The sequence below is a fragment of the Antechinus flavipes genome, chromosome 1 (assembly GCF_016432865.1).
Source record: "Antechinus flavipes isolate AdamAnt ecotype Samford, QLD, Australia chromosome 1, AdamAnt_v2, whole genome shotgun sequence".
NCBI classification, from domain to species: Eukaryota; Metazoa; Chordata; class Mammalia; order Dasyuromorphia; family Dasyuridae; genus Antechinus; species Antechinus flavipes.
The window spans coordinates 641,403,893-641,421,496 of NC_067398.1; the positions used below are offsets into that span (position 1 = coordinate 641,403,893).

The window sequence follows — 17,604 nt, forward strand, 5'->3', positions numbered from 1 at the left end:
TCTCTATTTTACAGGTGGGGAAACTGAAGCTCAGAAAGAAGAAGTTGCTCAAGTTGCATAGAAGGGGTAGTTGTAGAGTCAAAATCCAAACCAACATAGTCAGTACTCCCATCTGTTATTACATCCCAACTTCAGTGTTAAGATGGAAGAAGCTCTAAAATTGGGGTCAGGAATTCCCAACTTTGTCATTGGCTAGCTAGTTGGGTGACCATTGAGTGATTTCTTTTTCCCCTCTCTGGGCCTCAGTTTTGCCTTTTATAAAATGAAAAGCTCTGAGAAAGGACTGAAATAAGAATGCAATAGATACAAACTTAGAGCGCCCTAGATCTAAGATCTCAACTAGAATAACCTGGAAATTTTGCAAAAGGAAATGGACATATGGATAATATCAGGGGCCATGCATTCATTGATATACTCACATCATCAAAGAAGTTGCGAAGATTAAAGGCGATCTCTTGGCACTGGTGGCCAGCCCCTTGTTGGCCCAAGCAGTACAATACATCAGCCACTGTGCTCATTACCCTGATGACTACCTGCTCATTTTCGCTGTAGAAACCCTCCAGAAAGGCAGGCAGTTGGGCCCGGAGAAGATTACCCTGGGGGAAGAAGAAAATAGTTTTTAGGCAAAGGGTTCAAATTTGAGACCTGGCCCCAATTCTGCAAAATTATGAAGGATCACCAGAACCAATTTAAAATGTAATTGGGAAATGGTGAACAAAATTAAAAAAATACAACATAGATCATGCTAATTTGTGATTTTCTAAGTTAACAAAGGATGTCTTCCTATTTGGATTTGACATCTTTGGTAGTCTCCAGCATTTTAGTTCCTTTCCCATACAAAATTATATATCTTCCAAGTTGTAAGGGAGCATGGAGGGCAGACTAACCAATAAGTAAATAGGACATTCCCCTCTCCCTTGACAAATAGTTACTGACTTTTCCCAAGAGACTCTTTAGGAACATGGAACTCATTACAGGTAAAAGTTACCTGTGCCACTTTTAGAAATTTTGATCAGACTAATCTCAACTCTCATTCTGTCATTCCCTAGTGGGAGCTAGTGGGAAGGGGCTCTGAATATGAAATGTTCTTCCATACTTGCTCAAGACACCTATGTTAGAATCCTGGTTCTGTTATTGGCTAACTAGTGAACTTGGGCTAGTGGGTTCTTTGGTGTACTTAAGTTTCTCTGCATCTTAAGTTTTCTCTTCTTTCAGCCTTGAATTCTATGATCTTATGCTTAGAACAGAAGATGGTTCCCCATTTATCTGCTGCAACAAGCCTAAAAGCTACCTAGCATTCAAAACCATGAGGGTATTATTTCTTCTTCCTTGTTTGCTTCTACTTCCTTTTACTCCATACCACAACTATTAATCCCATCGGACTCATTCCTCTATGGTTAGGCTTTTACCCATCCATGTGCCATGGATAAATGAGTGAGAACTGTATATGAGTCAATCAATGAATAAATCAGTCTCTTTGGACCTTTTTACCTTCTCAGAGTCAAAGATGACGTTCTTGAGACCTTGCAGGCTCATCACTCGGATGGCAGGATTGAGATCAGTCAGCCCTTGATGAAGGTGTGACAATATGGCCTGTTTAGGTAGCTCCTCCAGTATCACGGGGCTGTTGAGAAACTGAAGTGGAGGAGTGGGCAGTGTCATCCCCAGATCTCCTAACTCCCTTTATGGGAACATTTACATGTACAAATATGGTACTTACATACTTTGAGTAAGAATGGCATAGGGGTGATCAGAGCTGACCTTTTAAAAGTTATTATATCAAGGAATAGTCTGATTACAAACCATGAACAATGATATAGCAAGAAAATAGTATGGATACTACTTCTAGGACTTAAGAAGGTAGACAGGGCATAGGGTCAGAAATGAAAACAAAAGAATGTCAGAGTAGAAGGAACCTTAGAGGCAACAGTTGCCCTGGGTCTAGAATCAGGAAGACCCGAGTTAAATTGGACCTCAGACATTTCCTTGCTATGTGAACCTGGACACTTTAACCTCTATTTGCCTCAGTTTCCTCAACTGTACAAGGGGGATCATTATAGGCTGTTGGGAAGATAAAGTAATGAGCCCAGTACCTGGTATTAAGTAGGTGCTATATAAATATTTATTCTCTTCCTTTGTCTATCTAGACTACTCCTTAGATAGATGAGGGAATAAGGACAATGTTGTGACAGAGAATAGCATGGTCTCTACTTCTGGGCCTCGAAGGGATTGATAGGCACAGAGTAAGAAATTAAAACTATGACATTTCAGAGGTGGAAGGAAAGTGGTAGAAAATATCTAATTCAATCTTCTTATATTACAGGAAAAGAAGATGAGAATCCAGTTTTGAGAAAGAAACTTTTCAGAATTATTCATTTTTTACATTTTTGGCAGAGTAAAAAGATTGACTTTTCTGGTTTTGAAGATCTGAGTTAGAGAATACAGATCAAACAGGCTTAATGGGGGAATGTTGGGGTTGGGATGGAGAAGATGAAAGAGTGCCTTGATCCTATAGACAATGTTGAACCATCGACATTTTTCTAGAACAGGTGTCTGATCTGATGATCATGTTAAAGCTTCACCTCTGGGATCCTCCAGGGCCACTTTGTCTCTGCTCAGGGCAGCCTTTCCCTCTAAAATGAGGAAAATAAGACCCAGAGAAATGAAGTGATTTGCCCAAGACCAGACAAGTAGAGTCATGATTGGAACCCAGATCCTGTGAATTCAAATCAATTGTTTTCTTTCTACTATACTACAACCTCCTCCATCCTTCCCTCAGTTTATCTTCTTATCATTGCCAAATATCTTTGTACAGACTAGTTAGGCTTTTCTTTTTCTTTTTCTTTTTTCTCATCTGACTTTAGGGAGCAGTTCAGAATGACTGTCCTTTCTTTCATTGGCATCTTTTTGTTTTCCTCCTTTGATGTTCCTTTCCTCCCAGGATGCAGATTCGGATGTCATTCCCCCTTACACTGGCAATTATACATACTTGAATGTTCTCCTTTTTTATCTCTGCCTCTTGCTTTCCCTGGCTTTCTTCTGTTTTCAATTAAAATCCCACTTTTCTTTTTCAGGGGTACCCATGTAATTTTGTTTGTTGACTCCACGTGTTTCTAAAAGAATTACATTGTCCTGTGCCTTTAAGACTTATTCATGTAATAATTATGGTATACATATCTTTTTTATTCATTCATGCATTCATTCATTCATTTATTCATTCATTCATTTATTTGTTTGTTTACTTATTGTTGAGGCAATTGGGATTAAGTGACTTGCTCTAGGGTCACACAGGAAGTGTTAAGTGTCTGAGACCAGATTTGAACTCAGGTTCTCCTGACTTCAGGGCTGGTACTCTAACCATTACACCACCTAGCTGCCCCTACATATTTTATTTTTATTTTGTTAGATTAGAGTTCTTGTTAAAAGCTTACCCATACCTGTATGTGCCAAAATGTTTGTGGCAGCCCTGTTTGTAGTACATAGAAGGTGGAAAATGAATGGATGCCTATCAATTGGAGAATGGTTGAGTAAATTGTGATATATGAATGTTATGGAATATTATTGTTCTGTAAGGAACGACCAGCAGGATGAATACAGAGAGGACTGGTGAGACTTACATGAACAGATGCTGAGTGAAATGAGCAGAACCAAGAGATCATTATATACCTCAACAACGATACTGTATGAGGATGTATTCTGATGGAAGTGGATCTCTTTGATAAAGAGAGCTAATTCAGTTTCAATTGATCAAGGATGGACAGAAGCAGCTACATCCAAAGAAAGAACACTGGGAAATGAGTATAAACTGCTTGCATTTTTGTTTTTCTTCCTGGGTTATTTATACCTTCTGAATCCAATTCTCCCTGTGCAACAAGAGAACTGTTCGGTTCTGCACACATATATTGTATCTAGAATATACTGTGACCTATTTAACATGTAAAGGACTGCTTGCCATTGGGGGGAGGGAGTGTTGCATTTTTGTTTTTCTTCCCGGGTTATTTATACCTTCTGAATCCAATTCTCCCTGTGCAACAAGAGAACTGTTCGGTTCTGCACACATATATTGTATCTAGGATATACTGTAACCTATTTAACATGTAAAGGACTGCTTGCCATCTGGGGGAGGGGGTGGAAGGAGGGAGGGGAAAAATTGGAACAGAAGTGAGTGCAAGGGATAATGTTGTAAAAAATTACCCTGGCATGGGTTCTGTCAATAAAAAGTTATTTTAAAAAAGCGTACCTATACCCCTTAATATTAATATGCCAAATTTTCTGTATTTGTTTAATGTTAGGCTTTTTTTAAATAATTAAAATGAGTTCATTACATTTTTTCCTTAACATTATATTACATTTTGAAAAAAAAGGCTTTCTTTAATTTTCCATTTTTATCCTGTACATAGATTGTTTGTCCATAGTCACTGTCATGTTATCTCCCCTGACACATAGCAGGTACTTAATAAATGCTTGTTGACTGATTGGCTCTTCCTATATAGACAGGCTTCATAATTATATCCCCTCCTCTCCATTGTTGAATCTCACCTAGAGATCCTGTCCCCTTGTCTTCCTTAGAGAAACACAATCATTTATTAGGGCGTTTGAGACATAACTACAGACTGCCTTCCTTTTGGTAGCAAAAGGTCCTGTGGGGCTTTACTCCTAGAGAGGGGCCCAGAATGAAGAGCAAAACAGGTTCTTGAAAGTAGGGGTTAAAGTAGTTCTTTGAGAAAGATTATCTTACAGACAATGAGGGATACTCAAGGAGGATATGTCTCTGTCTCTGTGCCAAAAAGGTAGCGAATTCCCCAACTTATGGGGCTAGAACATTTGACTTAAGGTCAATGAATGTTTTAGATTTATTTTTTGACAAAAAATGTTTAAGTATTTCAAGAAGTGTCATGTGAAGGATGGATTATTTTTGTTGTGCTTGGATTGAAAAGGCAAAACTAGAATGAGTGAAGAAAGAATTAGGCTTATCATAAGGGAAAAAATGTCTATTAAGACCAATACTTAAGTGGAATAGGCTCCCCTTCAAATGGAGGTTAGGTGACTATTTGTTAAGCATGTTATTTATATTTAGGTTAGACTAGATCTGGTTTTTGAGAAGTCCATTTTATCTCTGAGAATTTAGGATTCCTTGTACTGTCTAGGGACTTAGTGATGGGATAGGAAAATAAATATCTTTGAAGAAGATACCCAGAGTTTTCCACCCTACCCTTAGCAAGTATCCTACCTCTGTGAAAAAGAGGCTGGCCACCTTCTTGTCACGCTCTGGTTTGGCCTCCATATTCGAGATGGTCTGGTAAAGGAGTGCTTTGACTTGGCTGCAGGAATTCTGTACCATGGCCCTGTAATGAGATAGGAGGGCATGAGACATACAACCAAAGCATCCTATGCCAACATTTGGTTTTGGGAGTGGGTATTTGTTTCTCTGTGTACAGCATGTATACAAGTAAAGAGTGCACTATAGTTGGGAAAACTTGGGTTTTGGAAACAATGGTGCTAGTTTTCCCAGGCAAGTTGCTTAAAAATCTTCCTTCCTAGCCATGAAATTTATTAGTTGTGTCATTCTGAGCAGGTCACCTAACTCTTAAACTCTACTCATGATACTTGCATAAGTCACTCAAACCTTAGCAATGACATGTACCTGGACAAGTCACTTTAACTCTGTAGGTCTCAGTTTTCTCACCAGCAAAATGGGGTTACAAGCATTTAATTTTTGTATTGTATAACACTGATGTGATGAAAGTGCTTTGTTAACCTTAAGGCACTACAGAAATGCATATAATTTTTAGGATAAAGACTGAGATGAACCCACTGGATAAGAGGTTGAGATTATTGAGATACCCTTGGAAAGAATAACCCATTAGTTGAGCAGCAGTGTTCAAAGCCAGACAATGAGCAGTAGATGAGAGGAGAAGAAAGTAAGTTGATTCCAGATGACTTTTTTCCAAGTCTTAACTAAGAAACAACATACTTCATAACCTTTCTATGTTTTGGTAGATGATCTCAATATATTTCTCTAGCCATAAAACAACAGCAAAATATGCATTCTCTGTGGATCAATTCCTTAGCACTTATCTAGGCATTTATACACACATAGCCCATTGGAGGATCTGCTCTGAAATCCTTCCCAGTTTGGTAGGAGCAGCCATAGCTTGGGCCATTGGCACTGTCTTTGAGAAACCAGAATTGTTGACTCTTTTGGGGTATTGGAGGAGGATGTTGGCAGAGCTATTTTTATGATCATTATTATCATTATGTGGTGAGGATGACACATGGTAGGTGTGAGTAGGCTGCAGCATTTATTGCCAAAAAAGAAATATGCAGAGGAAATGGCCTAAAAGGAAAATGTCAAAAAACTATAGAACTGGAAAGGAAGGTGGGTGGGTCATGGAGAGAAAATACGGGGTAGCCGATGACTGGCTAAATGCTTCATTGGCATCCACGCAATGTCAAGGTTTTCTAAAGAAAGGCCCTCCCTAGATTCCTGGGTAGATTCCTGGGGAGGATCTGTGGGAGGACATGGACAAGGGTTGCCCAGGATGAAGAAATATGAATGGGTTGCAACCTATATTCTTGGATGGAATATACACAGTCTGAAATCATAGATTAGAGTGGGGAGTGGGAGAAGCAGGATGGTATAGCAGAAAGGGCTAAATTTGAGGTCAGAAGACCTGAGTTCAACTGTTACCTTGGATGCTCACTAGCTTTGTGACCACAGGGCCATGACCTGAATTTTCAGAGTTATACATAGGATAGAGATCACCAGACTTGTGCTACCAGTTGTTAATGTGAAACTGATATGTTCGACTTCTTTATGTCTATCTATGTGCAAAGACTGAAACCACTTAAGACTTTTAGAATCAGAGTATAAAGGACTTTAGAAAGAGATTATTTTAAAAAGTATATTCATTTGGGGGCCTGATGTCAGGAGAGATAGAGGTAGATTCTAGTGTGTTGGGAGCTTAAAAGTCAGGACCTATGTGATAATGATTATGGGAACAAAAGAAACTAAGGAGAGGAGTGGATTATGGAATGATTATGAAAGACTTCCTGGGGAAAGGAAGAATTTGAGAGGGTTCCCCGAAGGAAGTGCAGGGTTCAAACAGACTGAGAGAATAGAGAAGGCGTTACAAAACAAGGTAGAATCAGGTGTTGGATTGAAGTAACTTGGTGCAATGCATAGAACACTGGAACTGGAATTGGAAAGATGTGAGTTCAAACACACTAGTTGTGTCACTCTGGACAAGTCCCACAGCCTCTCTTTCCTCTTCTGTAAAATGAGACTAATAATGGAACCTACCTTTTCAGGATTGTTGTGAAGATGAAATGAGACAATAGTTGCAAACTTTAAATTACCGTATGAAAGCTAGCTATTAATATTAATATAATTGTGTCAAGTCATATCAAGAATCAAGAAGAGGGATTGGTATAAGAATAGTCAAAGAAATCTTCTTGATGGATGTAAATCTTAGAGGAGTGAATATAGAATTTCTATAATTGATTAATGAATGGTAAGTAATCCCTCTCTGATTAGCTTCTTTAACTTTAATAAAATCCATCTATCCAGCTATCCAATCCAGGAGGTGACTTAGTCTAGTGGAAAGAGCACTAGCTTTTGAGTCAAAGAATCTGGGTTTGAATTCAGGTTCTTATTAAATTACTGACTTCATGGGTAAAATCATATCACAGAAACTTCAAGTTAGAATATTTTTAAAAAGCCATTTAAAATATTTATAGAAGCTCTTTTTGTGCTGGCTAAAAATTGGACATCAAGGAGATGTCTATCAATTGAAAAATAGCTGAGTAAGTTGTGGTATATGAAATGTGATGGGATATTATTGTGCTATAAGAAATGAAAAACAGAATGATTTCAGAAAAACCTGGGAATGATGAGGTAAAGTGAAGTGAGAAGAACTATGATAACATTGTATATGTAACAGCAACATTGTACAATGAAGAATTGTTAGTGACAGATATTCTTAGCAATATAGTGATCTAAGACAATCCCAAAGAACTCATGATGAAACATGTTATCTGCCTCCAGAGAAAGAATGGATACTGTCTGAATATATATTGAAACTTGGTATTTTTCTTTTTCTTTTTTTTGTTTCTTTGTGCAAAATGAATAATATGGAAATGTTTTACATGACTGCACATGTATAATTTATATCAGACTGCTTGCTGTCTCAATGGGAGGAGGGGGAATGAGAAAAAGGAGAGAGGGACTCAGAACTTAAAAAAATGTCAAAAAATATTTTAACATGATTGGGGAAAATGAAATAATATTTTTTGGAAAGGCAATTTAAGTCCAACTTGTATCTGACCATAAAATCTGGGTTTCTATTTTCTTGGAGGCCCCTTCCAACTTTAAATGTTATGATTCTCTATTGCAGTTAGTCTAAGCAGTTACTGTGTGCCAAGCACTGTACACATGTACCTTTATTTTCTGAACAAAACCAAGAGACGGGCATTGATTTTTTTCCAAAGTCACAAAGTGAGTCAGTGGCAGAAGGAAGATTAGGATCTCTGGATTAGATGATCCTCCCACTGAAATGAGTGAAGCCTCAAAGATAGAATATAGAATGTTAGAAAAAGATGGAACTTAAGGAGATAGAACATAGAATGTCAGAACTGGATAGAATCTCAAGAGATAGAAAATATGGAAACTTAGGAGATAGAACATAGAATGTCAGAATTGGAAAGGATCTTAGAACATTGAACTTGAAATGTCAGAGCTGTGGGACGTTGAACATAGGATGTCAGAGCTGGAAGGGATTGTAGAGATGATCTGTTCAGACTTTTCATTCTACAATGTTGAATTGAATAATTCTGTTCCCCCTCCTTTCCCCTGCCCACTTGCATAGCTTTTTCCCCCATTCAGTACCTGGCAATGAGGGTCACCCCTTGATGGTAGGTTTCAAAGTTGGTGAACAGATTCCAGGCTTCTTGTAGCTCTAAGTGTGCAAAATCCTTCCAGTGGCCACTGGTGTACAGAAGACTCTTCACAGAATTCAGAGAGGTTCTATGGCCAAGAGGAACCAGAGTCAGTTAAGGAATACTAACATTTTGGACTTGGAATGGATCTTAGAATCACCAAGGATTAGAGTAGCAGGAACTTTGGAGATTATTTAGTACTACTCCCATTTTAAATGGCGGCCCAGAGACATTTAATTTCTTAGGTTCTTAGTTGATCAATCAACAAACATTAATTAGGTATCTACTGCTATGTGCAGGCACTGTGCTAAGTCTTGATGATATAACAAAAGGCAAAAGATAGTCCAGGCACTGTCTCAAAGAGCTCACAACCTAATGAGGAAGACAACAAATTAGTTAAACCACCACAAATAAGCTGAATATATTGCAAATGGGAGATAATCAACAGGGAAGACACTGACGTTAAGGAGAACGGACTGCAAGGCTTCTTGTAGAAGGTGGGATTTTAGCTGCGACCAGAAGGTGAAGATGAAGGAGAGAATTTTAAGTATGTAGGGGAGTCAATGAAAATTCTTTGGGTCTGGAGATGGAGTGTCTTGTTCAAGGAGCAGTATGGAGGTCAGTGTCATTGGAAAGAGGAGTTTGTGAGTTTGAATAAGATGACTGAGAAGTGATTAGGGGAGACTATCAAGGACTTTGAATCTCTAACAGAAGACTTTATATTTGATTTGGGAGGTGACAGGGAACTAGTGGAGTTTGAGCAAGGGAAGGGGAAGTGACATAGACATATGCTTTAAGTAGATTATTTTGACAATTGAGTAGAAGGTGGGCTGGAGAGTGGGGAAGAAACCTGTGGCATACAGATCAAGCAGCAGGATGTTATAATAGTCTAGACTTAAGATGATGATCAGAATAATGGTGGTGTCAGAAGACAGAAGAGATCATGTAATAGAGAAAAGATTAGCTATGGGGAAGAGAGTAGGAAGTCAAGGATGACACCTAGGTTACCTGGAGCCTGGAGTCTCGGAGATGATGGTACCCCTAAACAGTCATACAGAAGTCCCAAAATAGCAAAGGCTTGAGCCGAGATCTAAGCTCAGGGTTTTCTCCACAGCTCCAAGAAGGATCATTTGTTGCAAATCTTTTATTTTATCAATGCAGGAATTGATGCAGAGAGTGGAACAGCCATGGTCATGATATATTACATAATGTGTCACAGGATCATAGATTTGAAGTTGCAAGGGATCTTAGAGTAATCTCATTTAGCCTCTTCATTTTACAGGTGAGAATACTGAGGCCCATAAAAGTTACATAACTTGTCAAAAGATCACAAAAATCTGGATTTGAATCAGGTCTTCTATCTTAATTAGTATTCAACCTACTGTATATTTGCTGCTTTTCTAAGGTTCTGTATCACTTCTGCATTCTTAGAGCTTTGGGTATACAGACCATATTTTTGTCTATCTGAGATAGAACCTTCTCCTCTCCAACTAATATTAGACTGATACAAATGATGCCATTTTGCTAAGAACATCATTTTTCTTACTTATCTTCACTTCAGTGCCAAATAAAATTTCCCCTTTATGTTCTAATCTCAATCCTTCCCAATATAGTATAAGATCATTTCATTGGGATATTTCTTCAGAGTAAGGATAGTGGCCACTTTACTTTTTCCACAGATAATTTCTTATATGGTTTCACAGTATTTATAAATAATTATAAAAATTACTGTTATACCACTCTACCTCTAGACAGAGAAATATCTCTATGGACTTAGTAATCTGAGGTCACTGCATCTCATCAGTGTTAGAGATAAAGATCTCAGAAGTCATTCTAATCTAACTCCTTCCTGGATAGGAATCTTTTAGTAAAAAAAAAAAAATCCCTGATGAGTGGTCATAAACATCCCTTAAAAGATCTCCCTGAAAGGAGAATTCATTACCTCCTCATGGTGCAAACAATCCATTATATTTTTGACAGTTCTCATTGTATCACAAAATTTCAGAGTCAGAAAGGCCCTTAAGGTCCATCTGGTGCAAATGCTACTTAAATAAAAATCTCCTTTATAAATGCCCTCATTTGCTTTGCCTTTTTAAAAAAAATTCCAATTAGTAAAAAAAGTTGATTTTTAATTCCTTCCACCTTAGACTCATCCACTGGAAAAAAAACTAAACCAATAAAAAATCCCTGTAGTGACATAAATACACACACACATCCCCACACACATTTACATACATATATGTGTATACATACATATATATATATACATATATACATATATATATGTATATATATACATATATACATAGTCAAGTCAAACAAATTCCTCCCGTTGTCCAAAAGTTATTTTTCTCATTCTGCCAAAGATCATGAGAAGTCTGGATTTTTTCATCACCTCTTGGTCAGGAGATAGGTAGTAGCATGCTTCATTACTGGACCTCAGAACTGTGGCTGTCATTGCATTGATCAGAGTTAAAGGCTTTCAAAGTTTTTTGTCTTGATAATTTGGTTGCCATTACATAAATTGTTCTCTTGGTTCTATTTATTTTATATCAGTTCATACAAAATACTTTTACTTGACTTCTAATAAGAATCTATATCTCCTAAGGCAATTCCCCTTTTGGGTAGCTCTAATTGCAGATAGGTATCAAAGTCGATTCCTGAACTTGGAATCAGGAAGACTCATTTTTTTCAATTTCAAATCTAATCCTCAGGCACTTACTAGTTGTATGACCCTGGGAAAGCACTTAATCTTGTTTGCCTCAGTTTTCTTTTACAAATAAAGTAAGTTGGAGAATGGAATTTTTGCCAAGAGAATTCCAAATTGGGTCAGAGAGAGTTGGACATGATTGAAAATGACTTAACAATGACAATTGCTTGAGCCAGTTTTCTCTTATAATCAACTGTAATATTGTAGTTTTATAACGTCTACCTATTGTAACTAAATACTTCTTGGTTCTAAGAAGAACATAATCCCTTTCCACTTAATATCCCTTCAGATACTTGAAGATCTCTTCTCTTTACTTCTCTCTTCTTCATCTTTTGTCTAGGGTCAACAATCTCCAGTTCTCTTATGGCATTTTAACCATTTGCCCTCCTAATTACCCATTTGTTGTTTTTCCCTTTCCAGTCCAAAGGCTATTCTTCTTGGTAAAGAAAACAGAAGCAAAAAATCAAACCAAACCAAAAATCAAAACAAAACTCAATCCCTAAAGATAATTGAAAAGCTCTGCTTTTTTGGTGTCTGCTTTCAACATCCCATAAGCTATGTTCTTTCCCCTTTATTCTTTCTTCTACTGTTAAAAGGCAAACAGAGAAACTTTAAAAAAATTCTCACATTTCTTTGATAGCCTTAACTCATTCTGAACATATAGTATCATGCAGGTAAACAAACAAACATTTATTAAGTACTTAACAAACTTCTCTAATATCTTTGCTAAGAAAATTGCGAATAAGGTCATGGAGAGTTGGACATGACTGAAATGACTCAACAACAACAAATGTACAAGACACAGAGATACAAAAACAAGCAAAATAGTCCCTATTCTCAAGGAGCTTATATTCTAATAGGAGAAAACAACACATAAAAGGGAACTGGAAAGCAGGGGAGAGGATAAAGTTAGTGGTAAAGTTGTTAAGAGTCAGAAGCACATCTGGGAGGGGGATGAAAAATGAGAGGCCTGTTCCCAAAACAGAGATTTCCAAAGGAACTCATCAATAGGAGAAGGAACCACCATGGTGAGGGATATTGCTGGGTGAGAGGGCCATAGTTTTATTTTTACTTTCTGCTTTCTGTTCTTGCTTCCATTTTCTAGACATGTATAATATGGTTAATGAGTTGCCAGTGAATTCATATTAGTTTTTTAGCTACAACAATTTCTTTCCTAATCTAGTATATCTTTATCTTTATATCTTTAAATTTTAGAGAGTTTCTCATCTTTCCTAAGATGATTCCCTTAGGAGAAGGTTCTTGCTTGTCATTTCTTTGAATCCTTTAGGAAAAAAAAAACAAACCCCTTCAAATATTGACATTATGCCTGGAATTCCTCTTCTTTGTCACAAACAAAAAGGAATCATGACTCCCCCTTGCTACCCAAAATTCTTATTTCCACTCATCAACCCAATTATTCCTTGTTGATGAGAATTAAGTGCAGAATAAAAGCCCCTTTCTTCCACTCCTGCCTTCATCATATTTTAAAAGAAGAAATTAAAATTAGGACAAGCTAAAGAATGACCAGCTGCTCTGCCTTTGACAGATAAGGTAATCTAGAAGATTTTTGGATAATTAAATTTTCCATCACCATTACATCATCTTTCTGTTCCAAGACCATGATGTTTCCTGAATACCTCATTTATTTCTTCTTTCTGTCTTGGTGTCCTACAGTATACTCCTATGATGACATCACTTCTGTTTCTTCCACTAATGTTTTTTACCAAAAGGGTCTCCATCTTGTTTTTCCTAGATAAAATATAGCTTTTACAGTCATATTCTAGTGATAAGTCTCATTCCCTCAAACCTCAATAATATCCAGGATGTCAACTTTGCCTTCAGGATGTCTAGTAAACTTTCCTTCTTACTTCATGTATTTGATATAAACCTCTGATGTCCATAATTTCATTCCTGGTTCTTTTGTTGGATTTTTCCTTGTGCAATTTTTTGGTCATCTCTACTGCTATTCTTCCAACATTACTCTCAATGATATATGTGAGGAGGAGCAGTATATATATATATATATATATATATATATATATGTGTGTGTGTGTGTGTGTGTGTGTGTGTATACATATACTCACATATACATATGTGTAAGGATGTGTATTTGTATACACACGCATATATAAGCATTTGAACAATTGTGCTCTCTGCAGTAGAATTGGAATCCTTGGCAGTTTAGTTTGAGAAAGGACCTCAGTGTCTGGTATCTTATCCTAACAACTGATCATCTTAATCTTCTTAAGACAATTCAAATGTACACTTGCCAAAAAGATTATTTTATGGAGAAACTCACACAAAAGCTCGTAAGGTATTCAGAAAAAGTGATACAAGATGCTCTCAAGGTCAGTTAATAACTTTAGAATTGCTTATATGACATGGGAGACACTGGCACAGGATCACCCAGCATAGTATGCTCTCATTCCTCATTAGAGATGGGCTGACTCTATGAGCAAAACATAATTGAATTAGCCCAAAGGAAAGATGAGATGTACAAAATTAGAGAAGCCATCTCAAATGTTCATATAGATTATTTGTGTCTGACCTGTGTCAGAGCATTCTGAGCTCATATTCTGATCAGCTATAGCTGGACATGCTGTAATTCAACTCTAACATAGTGATCTGTCATTTTGGTCCTCTTTGAGAAGGAAGGACAACCAAATGTATGTTTGTGTATACATACACATATGCACATATATATGTATATAAACATACATTATATCCATATATATTATGTGTATATGTATATAGATATAGGTACATTTACATACACAGAGGGAGAAAAGGACAGAGAGATACAGAGACACAGAGACACAGAGATATTAACTATATTTATGTGTATGTATATATATGTAGTGAATAAAATCCTACTGATTAGTCTATTCTTTAGGGTGACTAGCAGAACTTTGGGGCTTGGGACAAAGGGAAGCTAACAGGGAACATGAGATCTATAGTTGGATAGTACTAGATAATCTCTCCCTGATCTTCTCTCATCATGCTTTCTCCTTATTCCTCACCAGTAACTAAAATCTAATTCTAGAAGGTAATGAAATGTGAGATCTGGAATGGACCTTAGAACATAGCAGATTTTAGGTGAAAGAAGTCTTAATCTATAGATCATGGAGTGTCAGAGCTCTAGGGAAATTTAGCATATAAAATGCTAGACCCAGGAGGGGCTTTAGGTCTTAGTAAATAGAATGTTAGAATAGACATCACATAACCCATTTTAAAAAAGAAGAGAACTAATTGTCAGAGGAAGAGATTTTCCAAGGTTACCTTGCAAGTCAACAGGAGAGTTAGGACAGGAGTCAGAACTCTCAAAGGTCCTGACTTTTTATAGAATACATGCTGTGGTCCTTACCTCTGGGGGCTGGCTATTGTTTCTGCATCCTCTGCCAGCTCACTTTTCTTGGGTGATTCAGCCATGCTGAGCTCAAAGAGGTAGTGAAGCTGAGTTAGGAGACCCAGAAGGAGCTGTGGATACCAGTTCCGTACAGCTTCTTTGTATTCACGGGAATACTGAATTTCATAGAGTGTATTCATGGCCTGCCAGGAGGAAAACAAGGGAGAATGGCTTTCAGGATGAAGATTTCTCAAGAAGAGAGGGCTGAGTTCTCCTTTAGCTCTTCAAGGTTTATTTCTTCCTAGTCCTAGTCCCGTTCCCACTGGGTGCAGGATTAACCTGGAGTTGATCTAATTGTTTTTCCAATATTTTGATAATGATATTTCAATATCATTTATTTCCTTGTGTGTGTGTGTGTGTGTGTGTGTGTGTGTGTGTGTTTAAAAGCTTATCATAAGGAGGAGTTCCTAGACTTCATCAGATATGGGGCTCATGACGCAGAAAGGGTTAAGACCTCTAGCTGGAAGGCTCTGATATAACAATAATGAGCATTTCTGGGGTGCTTGTAAGGTTGCTGAAGTTCTTTTATTGCAAAAATCTTTAAGGTAGATAATTATTTCCCTTTTACATGTATAATTATTTCTCTTCTACAGATGAGGAAACTGAGGCTTAGAGAAATTAAGACATTCACTTGATTAAGGCAGAGCTAATAAATAGAAGAACCAAGATTTAAACCCTCACCTCTGATTCAAAGGCATATGCTATTCCCCTAGTCTGGAACCTCCATGTTGAGAAAATACTGGAGCTGGGTCACTAACTCCTCTTCTGGTGATCTCCGTAATTCAAGAGGCCATCTAGTCTGACCCCTTCATTTTACAAATCAGGGAAATCAAGTCCAAGAAAGTTGCCAAAGTCATAGAGATATGAAGTTGCATAAGCAGTAGAACCCAGATCCTTAGATGCTGACATTTTGTACTTAAATTGCACTTTCTCCCCCAACGGCAGATAATCCTGGGTTCTAATAGGGTGGGGGACAAGCCTTGTTTTTGCTTTGTGAAGATGATTGAGAGAAATTCCAAATGGCTCCTTGTTTTGTGCATATTTGTTTCATGTATCTCCCTTATTAGATTGCAAGTTATTTGAGGCTAGGGACTGTCTTTTGCATCTTTTTGAAACTCTAGTGCTTAGCCTGTCATATAGGAAGTGCCTAATAAATGCTTATTAATAATTGATTGGTCCCATAACGATCCCTTGTTCTTGACTTACAGCTAGTGAATCCAGGTAGATCTTAATCTCCGTGGCGCCTTTGACTTGTCCTGGAGTTGGCCGCTCCTGTAGCTTGATGAGCAGCTCATGGAGCACTTTGGGGGCTGTCAGTCTTTCTGCCCCCATGGCCCGCCAAAGATTGATGGTTTCACTGCCAAAAAATGCAAGAATCAGAGAGGGTTGTAATAAATTATTTGGGTTGGCTTGATCCTTCACATATATTCCTAACCCCAAATTCCTCACTGGAGCCTCTGGCAGAGACTTGCTCTAACTAATTTTATTCTAAACTCTGTATCCTTCACTCTAAGCCAAGGGTAAGATCTTTGAAGTGGAGAGCTTTTTTCTATATCCAGTGTAAAGTTTTGAACTCAGAGCTTCCTTATTCCAAATCTAATCCTCTATCCACTGCTCCACTAAATCAACAGATCCCTGGTTTTCAAACCAGAAGGGATATTGAGAGCATCTAATCCTGTTTCCTCATTTGAAAAATGAGGAGTCCGAGAGCTCCAGGATAGGGTCAGAACATTTCCTGGTTTTTCCCAATGTAGTCCTGACTCTAATCTTCTTCATGGCTTATATATAAAATACAAAAAACCATAAGTAATCGTAGAGGTGCACTAACCTAACTTTTTTGGAACAGAGGCTGAGAGGTCATATGACTTGTCTAAAGATCACACAGCTTAAAAATTCCATTTGAACTTAGATCCTTTGCTTTTAAATCCAGCATGCTCTTTTCACTGCACTATGTGACCTTCAAGATATTTGACATTAGCTTTGTAACTCTGAAGTGTTAAATTCTGGGCATATAATAATTATAATAGACCTATGACTTTGTGACTGATTCTACTTTCCCTAACAGAGATAATTTTCAAAAATTGCCCAATGCCTAGGGTAGGGGAGCTCCAAGCAATGGATTGAGGTCTGTTGTTCAAATGCAAAAAGCTCAACATGGGAATATTCCTTTTCTCCTCTTTCCATTGCCCAATGAACTCAAGACTCCAAGATATAAATAGCACTATAAAGTTATACATATTATTATTACACTGCCCCATTGAAGTTGGGGAACCCTTTCTTAAAAGAAAATGTTCAAACTTTTTAGCTTGATACTCAGAACTGGTCACAATTTAGCCTTCCAACTTTAGCAGCTGATACTTCCCAATAACAACTAATGGTTCTAACTAGATCTAGAATCCTTATTGTCCCTTTAACATGTACAGTACAGTTTGGGTCATCATTTAGATCTAGACAGACTCTACCGTATAATTCCAGATCCAAAATCAAGTGTTACCTCCTCCGGACAACCTTTTATAACTACTGAGTCCCTTATCTTCCCCTTGTTCCTTTA

At 37.6% G+C, this 17,604-nt stretch overlaps 1 protein-coding gene across 2 annotated transcripts in view; it reads right to left on the reverse strand.

Annotated features, from left to right (window-relative positions):
* LOC127544503 (maestro heat-like repeat family member 5) overlaps positions 1-17,604 on the reverse strand; it is a 135,243-nt gene that overhangs the window by 21,200 nt on the left and 96,439 nt on the right. For both annotated transcript variants that reach the window (XM_051971165.1, XM_051971164.1), the window contains 6 exons: positions 16,260-16,410; positions 15,012-15,196; positions 8,888-9,025; positions 5,231-5,345; positions 1,492-1,635; positions 420-596 (listed from right to left, as the gene is read on the reverse strand). In XM_051971165.1, coding sequence (XP_051827125.1) covers positions 420-596; positions 1,492-1,635; positions 5,231-5,345; positions 8,888-9,025; positions 15,012-15,196; positions 16,260-16,410 — 910 coding nt within the window. The remainder of the gene's footprint in view (positions 1-419; positions 597-1,491; positions 1,636-5,230; positions 5,346-8,887; positions 9,026-15,011; positions 15,197-16,259; positions 16,411-17,604) is intronic.